We start from the raw sequence: 16,766 nt of genomic DNA, 5'->3' as shown, positions 1-16,766 counted from the left end.
TTACGTCTTTGTGACTGTCTTGCGTTTCTAACGCGGTTCCATTATCGGTGGCAAACTGTCGGAAGGTGGTTCTAGAAAAACTAACGACTGGCCACATAGCTGGCTAACGCCTTAAGAGGAGTCTCGCTAGCATGATAATCCAAACGCTTCAAAGAAGGCCTAATGTGCACCACGTCCTGATCAATTGGGTACCAAAATCACTTGTCATGCCCTGTCCGCAGTGCCTTTTTCTCACTGTCGACATTGTCATCCACCTCTTTCGAGGCAACGGCGAACCTACATTGGAATAATTCTGGACGATGTCAGCCAAGGTGAAGCTATTGCTGAAGTGTCAACCTACCGAGTTGCACATTAACTAAAATAGAAGAAATAAAGGCTGTTATATTAGGTGTACCTCACCGATTGTGCCGCGCTGTTGTTAGCCAACGTCAGCGGTCAGAATCAAATGATTGCAGTCCCAATTTGCTTTGACTTGAGTGTAAACAGTACCAAAGTATGTCAACGTTTTCATTTGAATAGCTTCAGCAAGCTAACTAGAGCTACGAGAGCTGTTGAAGACGTGGACCTCTATTAGCTTTAGTCGTAACTTGAGCTCCGGTTAAAATTTAGCCACGGCAACGGCTAAAGTGGATATATTGTTTTACACTTATTGCGGTCCCGTGTGCAGGGATGTACGAAATGTATACGTTTCCCATGAAAAGGACGTTTTTTTTGTCAAATATTCCTTTCGCGATAACGTCAAGGAAGTCCGCTGCAAGTAGGAAGTTGGCCAACCAGTGTGACATGCAGAATGAGCGATGCAGTTTTCTCCTTTTCCCCCGTTGTAAAGTATCAGGTGCCTGCTCTACCTTTATAATAGTCGTCCAACGTGTCGGCACATTGGCCATATTTGTCTTTTACAGCAATTGTAAAGTGCTTTTGGATAGCCACAGACTTCTTGTGTTGTCTTTTACCCGTATTTTTATTTGACACTTTAAGACTGAGCACGTGAGGGGCAAATTGTGTGGTTATTCATTAATGTTTTAACGGATATCAGTGACTGTCACACGTATGTTTGTAAGGTAATCCCCACAACAGCATTTATCTTGCAAAATATTAACGCGGTACGTTTATTACCCATTCTTATGTGAATTTGCTTGAATTGCCTGACAAAAGTGAGATTGAATACCGGCTGTCATGAGAACAATATGTATAGATTGTGTTTCCTGTCTGGGTGCGTGCGGGAAGACAAAATGAAGATGAAGAGCAGGTAGCGACAGACTGAGAAAATGCTTCTCTCAATTTTGTATATTCTCCATCACCCAGCTGCCCGACGATCCCTTTATCCGCTTCGCGTTACGGAGCCAATGCCGAAATGACGCTGTTAATGAGCAAGTGTGCGGTCCTCTTGGTTGTTCAGCATTAATGTAAAAATCACCCTCCTAAGTCCCGGAGCCCAATATTTAAGTTCGCAGTGGTTCAAAAAAAAAAAAGGACAAGCTTTCCGTTGCTGCTGGTTGTCAGGCACTCAAAGCTAATCCAGTCTGGCTCTGCAAATCTCCTGAGAGGAAAAGCTTGTTGTGAACATTTCAAAGTACATGCAAAGTGCATTCACATAGGACACGGGCTAAGAAGGCACAACCCAAATGCATGACCTTTTTTTTTCAGAGGGCAGATGGTTTCAAAGAGAGGTTTCGGGTTAATATGCCAGACGTTATTTAAAAAAAAAAAGAAAAGAAAAGAAAATTGTCGTAGTGTGGTGCACTGTGATGAGCTCTGCCCTTTTCCCTTGTGACACACTGCTTCTTCCTTTTTTCCATCTTCGGTTCTGAGTCTCGACCTGCCCCTGTCATTTTAACCGTATACCATTCTGGAAGTTTTGCACTTCCTGGAAACAATAACAGCTTTGTGTTTCCACTCAGGGAAGACCACTCCAGCACAGGGCTGGATTTAACATCCATGAGTACACGTTTGATCTAAAACATAGTCGGAACCAGGGAGCCGCGGTGCATTGGGCTACTGCTAGGTCTTTTTTTTTTCTTTTTTTTTTTCAGCTCAGGCAATTTAAATGGTGTTAAGATGGAAGGTAAATCTCTTTATATTAAGGTGGCCCCGCTGACCACCTCCCCTATCCTCTTTGTTCATTAACAAACTGTGCCTGGAAGCAACAAAGGATGTTCTCATTCTTCTCGGTTGGATGGCAGAGTTCAAAGAAGAGCAAATTAATGTCCTCGGTGATAACCATCGACACACAAACATGGGGTTGGGGTGAGTGGGGGTTAGAGGGTGGGGGTGGAGTAGCAAGGGCAGGTGTCTCCAAGAGTCAGGGGTAAACTCACGCACACTTCCAAATGTTACCTCCCTGGCAGCCGTTGGTTGTTCTTGTCGAGCGAGATTTTTTTATTCTAACACAACTTGCTCCTGCAATGACTCTGCTTAAAGAATTAAAAAAAAAACAAAAAACATTCCCAGTGTTGGACTGAGGGTGAAGTGATGTTGCACTGGTGAAAAGTCCCTCGTTTGATACGCTAAGGTAGCAGTTGTCTCACTTAAACCATTACATAGTTTGCTTTAAATATGCAGCCACTGTGCAAGAGGGTGCAGATATCAAAACGTGCTGTTGTTTCGTCTTTAGTGTATAGGCTAAATGGTGACTGTTTTCGGGTCTGAACCTTTTTGTGTGACCGTCGGAAAGAAAATTGCCTCAAACGTAATGATGTTTTTTTCTTGGCACTTTTCATTTTCCTCGATGGTGTCTTTGCCGGTATTGCAGGATTCGTGCCTTAGGAGCTACATGTGAGCCACTGAGGAGGGTTGTACAATTTATTCCGCTTCTGAATATTTAAACCGATTCCTGTGGCTTTAAGCGTGTATGCTCTCATATGCTTCTCCAAGACGGAAGCGTCCACTTCCTTTGTCAGTATTATCTTTTTCCAAAATGCAAAAGCCATCAGTTTGCCACCTTGAGGTGTATGACACACGTTCTTAATTGCATTATTATTGGTATGCCACCAAACAAACTTGTTCAACCAGGGGACACATTGACTTGCGATCCTCCTGTAAAAGAGACTGAATCCTGCAGGTCAGCGTTTCATTATCTCAGTTCACTTCCTGGGTGTGTTTCAAGATTTATCCCCGACCCCCTTTTTTTTCTCCTGAGTCTGCTTGGGATGTCTGGTGCGGTGTAGCCCAGTCCTAGCTCAACGGGTGCCAACCTGTCTCTCTTCTCGATGACTTCCAGAGAATGCCAGCTCCGATCAGATTGCGGGAGCTGATCCGGACTATCCGGACAGCACGGACCCAGGCGGAGGAGCGCGAGATGATTCAGAAAGAGTGCGCTGCTATACGCTCGTCCTTCAGAGAGGAAGACAACACATACCGTTGCAGAAATGTTGCAAAGTTACTCTACATGCACATGTTGGGCTACCCGGCGCACTTTGGGCAGGTACGTTTGAACGTGGCAGCATTCACGTTGCTTCGCCAGCTCGTTTGGACAGTTGTATGACGCGGCGCCTTGTGTTTCAGCTGGAGTGCCTGAAGCTGATTGCGTCCCAGAAGTTCACTGACAAAAGAATAGGCTACTTGGGAGCCATGCTGCTGCTGGACGAGAGGCAGGACGTCCACCTACTAATGACAAATTGCATCAAGAAGTAAGTGGAGGCCACACTGACCTTTTCTTTTTGCTATCTACCGTATATAAACACACCTTTTGCTATTGATTAAAGAAACTGAATGCCAGGTTTACTTTTGTGTTTTACTCATCCAGTTTTTTTTTTCTCTTTCACATTCCAGTGACTTGAATCACAGTACACAATATGTGCAGGGCCTGGCCTTGTGCACTCTAGGCTGCATGGGTTCCTCAGAAATGTGCCGTGACCTTGCTGGGGAAGTTGAGAAACTACTCAAAACATCCAACTCCTACTTAAGAAAAAAAGTAAGTTCTGTTGTGGCTGTGTTTGTAAGAATGCTTCCCAAAGTTGAGGTGAATCTTGTACCTCATCATCAACCGCTTATCCGGGATTCTGGGGCCATGGGAGCATTTTCCCTAGCAGGCAAGCCCAGACCACCTCCTTACCCCCCACTACCAGTAAGCCTTCTCCACATCCACAAAACACATGTGGATTGGTTGGGCAAACTCCCATGCACCCTGAAGAGAGTGAAGAACTGGTTCCGCTATCTGACGTTCCGCAATCGGAGCCTCCTGTCCAGCACCCTGTTGTAGACCTCACTAGGGAGACCAAGGATTCTGATCTCATGGGAGTTGGAACGCACTGGCTGGTCCCCCTTCTTTAAGGAAGAGACCACCACCCCAGTCTGCCACTCCAGTGGTACTGCCCCCCCCCCCCCCCATGTCTGTGCGATGCTGCAGAGATGTGCCAACCAGAACCAACAAAGTCCTGCAGCTTGCAGAGCCTTGAGACACCCAGGGTGGATTTCATCCACCACCGTGGAGTTGTTTGACTGCCTCAGTGACTTCTGCGCTGGAGATTATTGGCCATTGATTTGTTGACACCTCTGCACCCCTCTTCGCCCATGTGGCCAGCGCATACGGGCCAAAGGTCTGATGAAACGATCACAGAGTCGATCATCCACCTCCGGCCTTGGCCGTCCTGTTGCCTCGTGCACCGGTGGACAACAGATGGCCCGGGTCGTGGTGTTAGTTATGGACAAACTGAAGTAAATCTGCAACATTCACTCTTGAATGAAAATGCAGGTCTGCCCAGTGACTGTGCGGTAGAACCACATTTTTTAAATTCTGCACGACTTTGCTCGATCATAACGAAACATTGGACGGCTTAGCTGGCCAACCGTTATTTGAACACCACTAGTTACTTTATCTTTTTCCCAATTCGGTGTCCCTTGTCTTGTGTTTGCAGGCAGCCTTGTGTGCAGTTCACGTCATCCGGAAAGTTCCAGAACTCATGGAAATGTTCCTTCCAGCCACAAAAAACCTGCTGAACGAGAAGAACCACGGTAAATACCTGGTGTTTGTCTGGATGAAGTTGCTGGAGCAGAGAATTTGTTGCATTTCTGGGATCTTGTGCGTTGTTCGACAAGGCGGAGCAGCCAGTTTACTTCTTGTGATGTCCTCTGCAGTAAAGAGGAATTAATGTCTTGTGTACTGGGGGTTACTTTAATAACCTGATCCTGTTTGACATTTTATGACAATACAGAAGGAACTGCTTCATGTCGTAGTTTTAAAGGTCCTTGTGTTTTATTCTGTTTCAAGGTCATGTAGTCTATTTGATGTGATTAGATGTTACATAAAACATGCTCACTGTTATGAGAGATTTGTAATGTTAAATTGCAAATCAAAACAGAAACAAAAAACAAAATTGCAAATCAAAACAGAAACAAACAAACAAAAAAAAAGAACCATACTTCCTCCACGCTTTTTGTATGTTTTATCGTAAATAGGACACACCTCTAAAAATAGTGTGCACTCACCTGCATGCTGCTGCTGTCACAACATTCATGAATCTTTGACTTCCTAGTGTTCAGATCTGTACACAGAGACATTATATGCCCTTGCTCCCTTCTAGTGCATCGCAGCATTTTCTGTATGTTACAGACAATTCAATGCTTGGGTGCAAATACAATCTTTAGTCAATTCAAGTCTTTATATTGCATCATAAATTCCAATATCACCGTTTAGCACTGAAGTGTTTCGTCCGGTCACGCAAACCTCGGCATTTCTGTTTTATGTCAGCGACCCCACCTCGTTGTTGACATGTCCTCCGTGTCTTCCGCCAGGTGTTCTCCACACATCTGTTGTCCTCCTCACTGAAATGTGCGAACGAAGTCCTGACATGCTGGCCCACTTCAGAAAGGTACCGACAACTTGCCTTCGTCAGAGGCCCTTGACACAATTCTATATGCATTTGTCGCAAGATCATGTCACATTTCATTCTCCTTTTTGCCTGCACATTTCCGTCCGGTAAAGCAAGCTATTAAAACGTGAACATTTTTGACACTAAAGTAGATTGCGCGGCGAGTTTTCCACATTCAAAGTATGTCTCAATGTCTTTTCTCCTACCTCTGTCCTTTCCTCTTGTATTTCTACTACTGCTGTACCTCTCCTCCTCCTAGGTGCACCAAAACTGTTCCAGAAGCACCACCACTCATATTCATGATCTAAACTTTATTTTCTAAGCTCTCTAAAAAGTGAATGATTGCCAGTTTCCCCTCCCTAACATCTACCTCATATTTTTTCTGTCATTTGTCTTTGTTACAATTCCTGCATTGTGTTAGAATGAGAAGGTAAGAATGCATTCTGATCTCATAGCTGGTGCATGCTGTAAATAGTAATCACTCAGCCACCTTTAGACCTATCCAAATTTCTGTTGAATAATGTCTTCTTTTTTTTCTTTTTTTTTACCCCCCGTTAATTTCAAAATTTTAAATTTTTCTTTAACCTGTACAGTGATCATTACCTCGTCAATGTTTTGATTATTTCCCTAACAAATTTTTTTGATCCATTTGTCGGATGCATTTTCAATGTTTTGGGTCATTATCCGGCTAATATGCAATTCATTGGGTCACTGTCTATTTAAGAGCAGTTGGGTGGGTGTGTTTTCACGTGGTTGCCACATGTGTCATCGCAAGAAACGGATGATTTCCACCGTACCTTTCCACTGTCACTGTGGGAGGGCACTTCATTTGTTTCCAGTCGCTGTTTTACACGGACAAGACTTAATGCACCATTAAGCCACGGTTGAAAATGTTAATGTTTCTAATTTCACCACTACTACACTATGACACTACCACAGATTCAGTCCCTAGAATGATAACTTTAATATCTGGTGTGTATTGTGACATGATGTCATTGTTGAGTTAAGTGAACAACAGTGAACAACAGTTGATGTAAAATCTCCGGACCTATTTCCTTCTGAAAAAGGTGCAATCAATGCACATGTATATTTTTGTGCTACTAAACATCAGCAAACATCCTCTGTACAGGTTATTGTGCGTTGTTAAATTGTTTCAAATGAAATCAGTGGGGTTTAATTGCCTAGATTAGAACTAGTTACTAACAAGAATGAAAATCTCACACAACAGTTAAACCAAGCCTTTTAACCCAATATTCTGTTACAATCAAGGTTTAAATTCCCAGTCAATTCCAGGCTTTTCATATTCCAATAATATTAACCTCACGACTAGACACCAGTAACTGAATAGGTTAAATGATGGCATTTATTGGCTTAAAAGTTTAATTAGTAACAATTTCATTTCTAAGTCATAAAGATTTTTTTTTTTTTTTAAGTATGACGGCAGATATTTGACAATTGTAACAAACTACTTTGATGGCGTTCTTTTCTCTTGTCTTGTCTTTTTGTAGCTTGTTCCGCAGTTGGTGAGAATCCTGAAGAACCTCATCATGTCTGGATACTCTCCGGAACATGATGTGTCTGGCATAAGTGATCCTTTTCTGCAGGTACTGAGATCGGTTTGATGGATTTGGATAGAGCAGTCTGTGTTCCCGACTGAAGCCAATAACGTCGCTGCTTTTCTCAGGTGCGGATATTGAGACTACTGCGAATTTTAGGCAAGAGTGACGATGACTCCAGTGAAGCAATGAATGACATTCTTGCACAGGTAAGAATTGATTAAAAATTGATTGGCTGAGCCTCCCGAAATGGAGCCATCTGCTGCAAGAATGCTGTACTTGTGCACACAGGTTGCAACAAACACGGAGACGAGCAAAAATGTAGGCAATGCTATTCTGTACGAGACTGTGCTGACAATAATGGACATCAAGTCTGAAAGTGGACTAAGGGTGAGTTTGTTAGTACGGCCTTCAATTAGTTCAGAATTTTTTGCTTTTGGTTTTGTTTTCCTAAATCTGTTTCGACTTTGCAGGTTCTGGCCATTAACATCCTGGGCCGCTTCCTGCTTAATAATGATAAAAATATAAGGTAATGCATCCTAATTATCGTATCCGTCAGTTCCGGCCTGTACACATTCCATAATCCAACATCTTGTTCTCGATGACATCTTTTCAAAATGAACTCGCCGTTCCAGATACGTGGCGTTGACGTCTCTTCTCAAGACAGTACAGACGGACCACAACGCCGTGCAGAGACATCGGAGCACCATTGTGGATTGTTTGAAGGACTTGGACGTTTCAATCAAGAGGTGAGTTCTGCAAACTGCAAATGTTTAGTACTGCTGTTGAAGCCGGTCTGGAACTATAATCCGCTATCCATTTTGCTGTTGCGCCCCGTTAGACGTGCAATGGAACTGAGTTTCGCCCTGGTGAATGGAAATAACATTCGAGGCATGATGAAGGAGCTGCTCTACTTCCTTGACTCCTGTGACCCAGAATTCAAAGCAGACTGTGCATCTGGAGTCTTCCTCGCTGCAGAAAAGTATGGGACACACACACACACATGCATTAAACTAACACTCCTTTGTGGTTTGTAACTTCATAAGAGTGGTCCAGTGTGATTATGTCAGTCTTGGTTGTATATATATGGCTTGGAGCTGATTGGTTGTGTAGTAGACGTACTGTAACTTTCCTATTAACTATGACCCACGCAAGGTAGTTGCAAAGCTCTGAAGGACACAGAAATGCTGTATGATGATAAACAGAGTGATCCATCGTCTGAAGGACCATGTTGATGACATTTTTTTGTCTGACAGCATTTTTTTCCTCCTGGCTGTTAATACAATGTATTGTTAATATGATGTATTAACTGCCGTTGTTAATTAAGACAGTGTTGCTGTTTTTCTAATCATCAATTTATTCTTGTTGTCACAGGTATGCTCCATCGAAAAGATGGCACATAGACACCATCATGAGAGTTCTCACAACAGTACGTGTTCCAAACGCCCCTTCTTCTGTTTGTTTAAATACTGTTATATAACAGTGCAAGTTTTACCTCGAGCGGGACGAGTAGCCGTCACATTGAAAGGGCTTGTTCCTCTTCACAGGCAGGAAGCTACGTGCGGGACGATTCCGTTCCCAACCTCATCCAACTGATCACCAACAGTGTGGAGATGCATGCCTACACAGTACAGAGACTCTACAAAGCTCTGCTGGACGACATCTCCCAGGTCAGAGCAGCTTTGCTTTGGATCACGATTAGATTTGGGATCTCTCTCTCTCTCTCTCTCTCTCTCTCCCTGTGGTGTCAACATTTTTAAGCGTGCACGATTTAAAAGTTCCCTGAATATTCGGTGTCTGTCTGTGAACTTGTGTGTGTTTTGTGTTTTGCAGCAACCTCTAGTGCAGGTAGCATCCTGGTGCATAGGAGAGTATGGAGACCTGCTCGTGTCTGGGCAGTGCGAGGAGGAGGAACCCATTCAGGTATTTCCGCAATCAAGGAGCAGCACTTTTCAGCCAAACTGCTCTGAATGGTAAAATGCCATATCGGTGTTTTCCATGTATTTATTTCAGGTGACTGAAGATGAAGTCTTGGACGTGCTGGAAGGCCTCTTAGTGTCTAATCTGTCCACGCCTGTAACCCGAGGTTACTCTCTCACTGCTATCATGAAACTGTCCACACGCTTCACTAGTGTTAAGTGAGTGCTGTTCTTTCACTCCTTTCCTCTACTCGGCCATTCCAGTTGGAAGTTGTTTTTTTTCCCTCTCCTTCTCTTCCTTGCCAGTCATTAACAATTTTTAAAAATGTCATTTTAGCCGAATCAAAAAGGTGGTTTCAATATATGGGAGCAGCATTGACGTGGAACTCCAGCAGAGAGCTGTGGAGTACAACGCTCTCTTCAAGAAATACGACCACATGAGGTAAAGGCTTCTGTTTTTTAGCATTGCCATCACAGCTTGTGCAATCTATGGAAGAGGATTAGGGCCACAAGAAGAGAAAAAAATTACTACAGAATTTTTTTTTTCAAGTTTCCAATTCAAGAATCAAGTTGAAATGTCAAGATTTAAGTCGAAATTTTGAGAATAAATTGACGTAAAAAAGACAAAATTTTGTGAATAAAATTGAAATTTTGCTGTCAATGTTAAAGTGAAATGAGTCAAAATGTCGAGAATAACGTGGAAAGGCTCCGCGCACAAGTGTAGTGGAGTACTTCCTTTTTGCCAGTTTCACAGTTCACTGTGGGTGAATCTTGTGGGATACAACTGTTTTCGGCAGTTTACTTTTAACTACTGCTAGTACTTTAACTGGATTAATCCACTATCCATCTAGTCTACTCGCCAATTTCCACTTTATTAGCGTTGGCTTTAGTAATGAAATTTCCACTTTATTCACAAACTTTCATCTTTTAATTTTTAACGTCAACTTTAAAAAATCTCCTTCCCGTAGTATTTTTTTTTCTCTTTTTTCTGGCCCTAATCCTCTTTCGTAGCAGGAAGACCACAATTCCACTGAATAAATTTGCTCAAATATCCCCCCCCCCCCGCTGACTCTGTGCTTGTGTCCTGACTGTAGACCTGCTCTTCTGGAGCGAATGCCCATCATGGAGAAAAGTGCAGCCAACGGCCCCACAGAGATCGTCCAGACAAACGGGGAAACTGAGCCCTCCGTGGAAGTCAAACATCCACCACCTGTCACTCAGCCGGCCAATCAGGTGAGGGCATTTCTCAAGACTTGATTAAGAATGTAGACTTTAAAAGGCAAAGCAATGGTTCTATTGCATTTTTTGTGTGCACGCACAAGAAACAAGTTTCGATGTTGTAGTTTTTTGTTTGTTTGTTGTCTTGTTCACATGCTGTCCGTCTTCCCCAGGCGAATGATTTATTAGACCTTCTGGGAGGTAATGATGTGGTGCCAGTGATCCAGACCACCTTGCCCACTAAGCCAGCTTCAGCTGGAGGAGAGCTGCTGGACCTGCTTGGGGATCTCTCATTAAGTGGTAGGATTTTTCTTTGAGAAACTGTAAAAAAAAAAAAAAAAAAAAATGCATCTTACCTGCGTCCACCCCTGCTGTGAATGTGAATCCATCCAGTTTGAGCAGAAAAAACATCTGGATACTCTTTAAAAAAATAAAATAAAATAAAAAAAAAAAAGGAAGAAAAAAAAAAAGCAATAATGAAAAAGCCCAGAGTGTTGCTCTTCCCCTCCCTCTCCCAGGTGGCCCAGCCCCCACCCCTGCCCCTTCTGTGCCCTCCTCCCAACCCTCCTTCCTCCTGGATGGCCTCTCCTCACCACCACTCTTTAATGACATTGCCGCAGCAGGTGAGCCGTCTCCCCCCCCCCCCCATCTCCCTCTTGTCGTCATGTTCCATATTGTTCCATCATGACACTGTCTAAGAAAGAACAGAATCTAATAACTTTCCACACTCTGCTCTTCTGTAACCACCCTGCAGCGATTCCTCCTATGACGGCCTACGACAAGAACGGATTGAAAATAGACTTCACGTTTGAGAGAGCCAATCCCAACCCCAACATCGCCGTCATCACCATCCATGCTTCCAACACAACAGATGCAGATATGACAGACTTTGTTTTTCAGGCTGCAGTACCAAAGGTAATCTGACACACAGCACTTTGTAATGCAAAAAGTCATCATTTTCACAGAGGATTTATATATATATATATATATATACTTGTCACATAATTTTTTTGAAAAAGTACACGACCGGTCAAAAGTTTGGACACGCCCAATGAATTGAACGTCTTTTCTTTCATTCTCATGGCTGTTGACATTGCAGTTTCTCACTGAAGGCAATCAAAACTACTTGTGAGAAAGTGTGTCCAAACCTTTGACTGGTAGTGTGTCTCTGTATTTCTCAGTGTTTCTTCCCTCTGAGCTGATCATTAAATGCCCGTCTAACCCGCACGCCCTCCGCTTGTCAGACATTCCAGCTGCAGCTCCTCTCCCCGAGCAGTAACGTGGTCCCAGCACTAAACCAGGGAACCGTCACACAGATCATTAGAGTCCTCAACCCACAGAAGGTAGGTCCGCCTTTACTTTCAGTCTTTTATTCGGCAGACATGTTGGACCTGGTCCGTGCATTTTTTTTTTTAAAACATGATCCGTCCTTCCAAAATTTCAGCAACAGCTACGAATGAGGATCAAGCTGACATACACCCTGAAAGGCTCGCCTGTGCAAGACCTGTCTGAGGTCAATAACTTCCCTCCTCAGTCCTGGCAGTGATGAGCTCCCCATCTTAAAATCCTCCCAACAAGGGAACTATGAACACTTTTTTTTTTTTTTCCTTTCACCAACCACCTTTCTTAAAATGGATCCCCCCCACCCCCCTGTGAAATCACCGCAGCCTGCTGCCCTCCCGTCGCTTAGGAAGCAGCAAGCAGAGAATCTTAAACACAGGAGCAAAATATTGATGTTACAAAGGCCCTTCTGACGATTAACATTACCAACAATTGGGGAAAAAAACAACATATCAATCAATGAACTTTTTCTCTTTTTTGTTCATGATCTGTTTGCTTAGGACAACTGTTGATCTCTCTCTCTCTCTCACACACACACACACACACACACACACACACACACACACACACACACACACACACACACACACACACACACCTGCACCTGCTGCCCTGCACCGTCACCATCCATGAAAGCACATATGCACACTTGTCCTGTGGTACATTGTGGTACATTTAAGCTTTCAAGCCTATGTAGAAAGAAAATGTTGCCGACTTTGGACACTGCAGTATCCTTGTATTTTTGATTTATCATGACATTGACAATGAAAACACATAGACACCATTAATGTTCCTAATTGGCTTTGCACTCATGTTTTCAGCGCAAACTTCTGCACATAATGCGTGATGTAATTTTCGAGTCATCCAGTGTTGTCAGACTTTCCCCATAGAGCTCTCCTGAAAACACTTCATCTGTAGAGCCAGTTTTCTATCTGTATGATGACTGAACAGATGCTTGGAGGAAGTTATTATAATTTTTTTTTTTTAGTATGGTTAAAATTCAGGCCTGAGAGATGTCTCAATAAGAAAAAAAAAAGGTTTAATTTGTGATGATGTTTAGTAATAAAACTGTTTCCGCGTCTGTGTCACAATCTAACTTTTAACTTATAAACATTTCACATTCATTTAACCTGGCATGGTCTTATACATTGAAATGAAGCTCGTTATGAATGTAGTTACACACACTGAATGCTTTTCCTTTTTCTGCCACTACCCAATCTGAATCTGTGCATGATCTGAGTTTCACCTGCCTAGTCGTGTCTGTCCTCTGCCTTCTGGACATACAGCAGCAGCAGCAGCAGCAGCAGCAACAGTACAAACAAGAAGACATACATTTAATTTAATCAGCAAAGCTGATCACAATCACTGGATTGCATTTCCTTGCGGTTGCTTTGGATGGTCGTGACTGCCTTGATAGAGGCCTGTTTTTGATGAATCAATTTCAAGTGTGTTAAATGGCAGTCTTTTTTAAAAAAACAAAAAACAAAACAACACAATGTTCTGACCTCACAAACTAACTCCAATACTAATTAACATACATACATTTTTTTCAGGCAACCACTGTGTAGCACAGTAGCAATTGTGCTCATCAGATGATAAATGGTCAGTCTTTGTGCGTGTGTGTGCACAGACATCCTCCAGCATGTGTGGGTCACATCATGTGATGTCTCAGATTGGGCAGGGATGTTCTCCATTAGTCTTTTTTTTTTCCCATGACTGTCTTTTTCTGATGAGGCTGTTCATCTTAACTGGCACTATTTTGTGGAAGTTTGTTTTATTTCTGCAGTAAAATTATTTATGCCTGATATTAAAGTCATGTGCCTTTCTGACTTGGTGAGATAAAAGCCCCTGAACTCTGTAAAGTTCTGTATGAGCTTTATTTTGAAAGCCTGCTTGTGTGCTGATCATGTTTTCAATCTGAAGGAAATGGTCCGGGTGGATTTAAATTGGTATATTGGTTCTTTTTTACCTTTTTCTACTTCTGTCGTACCGTCATTATTATTTGCCACCCACTCGGTGATGATCATTGATGTCCACGAGCGTCTGTCTTACAAAGGCATTGACTGTGCGATCAGAATCAGTTCTCTCCCTACTTGTGTCCTTCACCTTAATTCTAAAAAGCCCGTTTGTTCTTATCGAAGGCTTGAAAAATGAAATCACGTCTGGAAATCATGGCAGCTAATAGATGTAAACCTTTCACGACCTGGCATTAGATGTTCAAATAAAGTTAAAAATCATTATACCTCCCACTCCCACCAACCCCCTTTAACAATGTGTGCATATGGATCGTAGTGAGGTACTGTGAAGGGTTGTTCTGTGGTGACCGCTGTCCTTTCTTTTTCCTAATCAGAATTCGGGCCACTGTCAAAGACGGTTTTGCCTAATACCTCACATTGTTGCTAATTTTGAGTTGCAATAGATTTTTTTCTTTTTCTTTTTTTCTTTAATGGATCACAGTCATGCGGAGCGTGCGCTTGAGAGAATGTCCTGGTGGTTCCTACGTCTAATTAATTACTGGGTCAGCAGGCCCTCTGTGGTTTGTTCTCCTCAGATGTTCAAACAGGCTGTACACCTTTTTTCACTATGCTTCACTGTCCTCTAACTTCTGTGACCAAATGAGAGAAACTATTAGCTTTGAAAATATTTTTGAGGTATGACGTGTGTATATGGAGAAAATTATTTCAGTTAAATTTTTTTTTTTTTTTTTTTTTTTTCCCCCGGGGGGGCTTGTTGAAAAATGCTATATTGGCTTTTTCCTGTACATAATGAGGACTTTTACAATTGTGTCTCTTGTACTATCTTTCATCCTTTTTTTAGATGCCATTTTCTAAAAAAAAAAGAAAAATCCAGTTATCCACATGTATATTACCTAAATAGATCTAGTCAGCATCAGTCTATAAAGACTTGTCTGTATCATCACTCATACATTGTAAAAGATTTATGATCTGCTGCCTGTACATTGTATATAATTGTAAAACAAACGAAAGCTGATCAAATTAAATAAAAACCCACATGAAGACGTAAAAGATTAACTAGAAAGTATAATTGTATGCATATATGTACAAAAATAGAATCATAAAGATGCAATTGAACTGCATTTGGATGACTATTCTTCACAACTCATTACATGATTGGTTGTGTCATCTTAATTTCTCTTCCCTTGACCGGTTGGTGAGTCGGCGGGCTACTTGTTGGCGTCTTGACGTTATGAGACAGGGTCACTCTTGAGAAGCTGTAACGGAATCCACCGAAACCGATGTGTGAATGATGTACTGTACTACTGAGAAATTAAAGCACAGTGCTGCGCAGCAGCGACAGTGGCACTTTGCTTCATCTGCTCTCCTGCCCCTCCAATGCCGTGTGTGTGTGTGTGTGTGTGTGTGTGTGTGTGTGTGTGTGTGTGTGTGTGTGTGTGTGTGTGTGTGTGTGTGTGTGTGTGTGTGTGTGTGTGTGTGTGTGTGTCAAGAAGCTCCTCTTCCCTCTGGACTTCTGCGTAATTTGAGTGTTCTGCACATTTGCAAATCTCATCTCTACCGGACATTTGAACAAATTTATTCTTAAAATTGGTATGTTAATGCCCCCCAAAAACAACCTCTTTCTGCTATCTGATATTTTCCCAAGATGCGCCTCAACCAAGTGAAATCCCCATTCTAGAAGTACTGTTGGTCTGAGCCATGTCCTTTTGAGCAGTTCAGCACTTTATCTTGACGCCCCTTGTTTCTGCATGGCAATACTTTGACCTCCGTGTTGCTGACAGATGTCATGACAGATTGATCTGATCCTTCTCTTCAAACGCCGTGTTGCATGGCGAGGGTCCACGGGGGGGGGGGGGTAGTCAACAGTTTTTGTTTTTCATTTGTTCTTTTTTTTTTTTTTTTATGAGCGCTGCAATCTCAGAAAAAAAAGTGTAAAGGTGAATAGTCTCTCCTTACATCACGTGCATGACCGCCACAAGGGGGAGTTGTACAAAACAGGAAGTTGGTCGGGAAAGTTGCTGTCGTCCTTGTCTGAATGTCTTTTCTTGTCGTTTGTCATATTCAGCCAGTATGTACCCCTGTCAATCACGTTTGTTTGTTTTTTTTTTCAATGAAGACACGAGTCATGGAATTATGCATGTACATTTGGAAATTAACCCAAAATGTGCTTTTTTTGACACTGTAATTTAGAAGAAAAGAATGAGACAGAAGCGACCCATCAGCTTTTTGGTCAACAATTTGCAGTCTTCTTGTGGGTGTGTTTGTGTGTGTATGGTTGCGCAAAAGAAGAGTGTAAGTGCAGACAGAATTTTAACTAGACACTTGTTTGTTTTGTTTGTTGATTTTTGTTTTGTTTGGTTTTTTTGGGGGGGGGGGGGTGTCTGCAGTTTCAGCTTTCAGCTTAGAGCCGCATGTGGAAACAAGTGTAAATAATGTCATTTCTACTCTTGACCTTTTGAAATGCAAACTCAAATGACAACATCTGTCACACCAACTCCACACGTCTGTACTAACTTGTCCAATAAGTTACAAAGTAGTGCTAGTCTAAAGGCAGTGGTTAAATTGCATATTCGTCATTTGGATTTTTTTTTTCTTTTCTTAATGTTTGAATGAATTTGGTGTGTAAAGGGCTTGGATGAACATCTGAATTACACCCATATTCACTCTCCCTGTCCATTCAAAACATTGTATTTTGAAAACCAAGTCTAACCCCTCAGACATGTCCTGACTTTAAAATTGTGATTAACTGATTCGTTTGGGGAAGGTGTAGGCATGAGGTTTTTTGTTTGTTTGTTTGTTTGTTTGTTTTTATTAATAGTCAGCAGTCATGTTAAACCGAATCCCAGTTACATGGCTTCAAGGTGAGTGTGAATGTCTGACTGAAAGTATGAGCTGATGACTAAACATGAGAAGTTGTAAACTATTAAATGGGATATTTTCAATTTA

General features: G+C 42.3%; 1 protein-coding gene and 1 non-coding gene across 3 annotated transcripts in view; both read left to right on the top strand.

Annotated features, from left to right (window-relative positions):
* ap1g1 (adaptor related protein complex 1 subunit gamma 1) overlaps nucleotides 1-16,766 on the top strand; it is a 17,210-nt gene extending 444 nt beyond the window's left edge. For both annotated transcript variants that reach the window (XM_076024445.1, XM_076024455.1), the window contains exons 2-24: nucleotides 3,221-3,424; nucleotides 3,505-3,629; nucleotides 3,772-3,913; nucleotides 4,857-4,953; nucleotides 5,734-5,810; nucleotides 7,319-7,414; nucleotides 7,495-7,575; nucleotides 7,658-7,756; nucleotides 7,840-7,895; nucleotides 8,002-8,115; nucleotides 8,208-8,348; nucleotides 8,741-8,795; nucleotides 8,914-9,036; nucleotides 9,200-9,289; nucleotides 9,380-9,504; nucleotides 9,623-9,727; nucleotides 10,380-10,518; nucleotides 10,677-10,803; nucleotides 11,022-11,126; nucleotides 11,258-11,418; nucleotides 11,748-11,846; nucleotides 11,948-15,218; nucleotides 15,311-16,766. In XM_076024445.1, coding sequence (XP_075880560.1) covers nucleotides 3,224-3,424; nucleotides 3,505-3,629; nucleotides 3,772-3,913; nucleotides 4,857-4,953; nucleotides 5,734-5,810; nucleotides 7,319-7,414; nucleotides 7,495-7,575; nucleotides 7,658-7,756; nucleotides 7,840-7,895; nucleotides 8,002-8,115; nucleotides 8,208-8,348; nucleotides 8,741-8,795; nucleotides 8,914-9,036; nucleotides 9,200-9,289; nucleotides 9,380-9,504; nucleotides 9,623-9,727; nucleotides 10,380-10,518; nucleotides 10,677-10,803; nucleotides 11,022-11,126; nucleotides 11,258-11,418; nucleotides 11,748-11,846; nucleotides 11,948-12,049 — 2,460 coding nt within the window. In that variant the 5' untranslated portion in view covers nucleotides 3,221-3,223 and the 3' untranslated portion in view covers nucleotides 12,050-15,218; nucleotides 15,311-16,766. The remainder of the gene's footprint in view (nucleotides 1-3,220; nucleotides 3,425-3,504; nucleotides 3,630-3,771; nucleotides 3,914-4,856; nucleotides 4,954-5,733; nucleotides 5,811-7,318; nucleotides 7,415-7,494; nucleotides 7,576-7,657; nucleotides 7,757-7,839; nucleotides 7,896-8,001; nucleotides 8,116-8,207; nucleotides 8,349-8,740; nucleotides 8,796-8,913; nucleotides 9,037-9,199; nucleotides 9,290-9,379; nucleotides 9,505-9,622; nucleotides 9,728-10,379; nucleotides 10,519-10,676; nucleotides 10,804-11,021; nucleotides 11,127-11,257; nucleotides 11,419-11,747; nucleotides 11,847-11,947; nucleotides 15,219-15,310) is intronic.
* Nucleotides 8,548-8,628, top strand: LOC142887962 (small nucleolar RNA SNORD71). Its single transcript, XR_012926637.1, has one exon. It is a non-coding gene; the product is annotated as a small nucleolar RNA SNORD71 (small nucleolar RNA).

Source organism: Nelusetta ayraudi, unplaced genomic scaffold (assembly GCF_046127955.1).
Source record: "Nelusetta ayraudi isolate G7.1 ecotype Tasmania unplaced genomic scaffold, CSIRO-AGI_Nayr_v1 ptg000002l, whole genome shotgun sequence".
Lineage (NCBI taxonomy): Eukaryota > Metazoa > Chordata > Actinopteri > Tetraodontiformes > Monacanthidae > Nelusetta > Nelusetta ayraudi.
The sequence above is the reverse complement of the archived record's forward strand: the minus strand, read 5'-3'. Positions and strand labels throughout refer to the sequence as shown.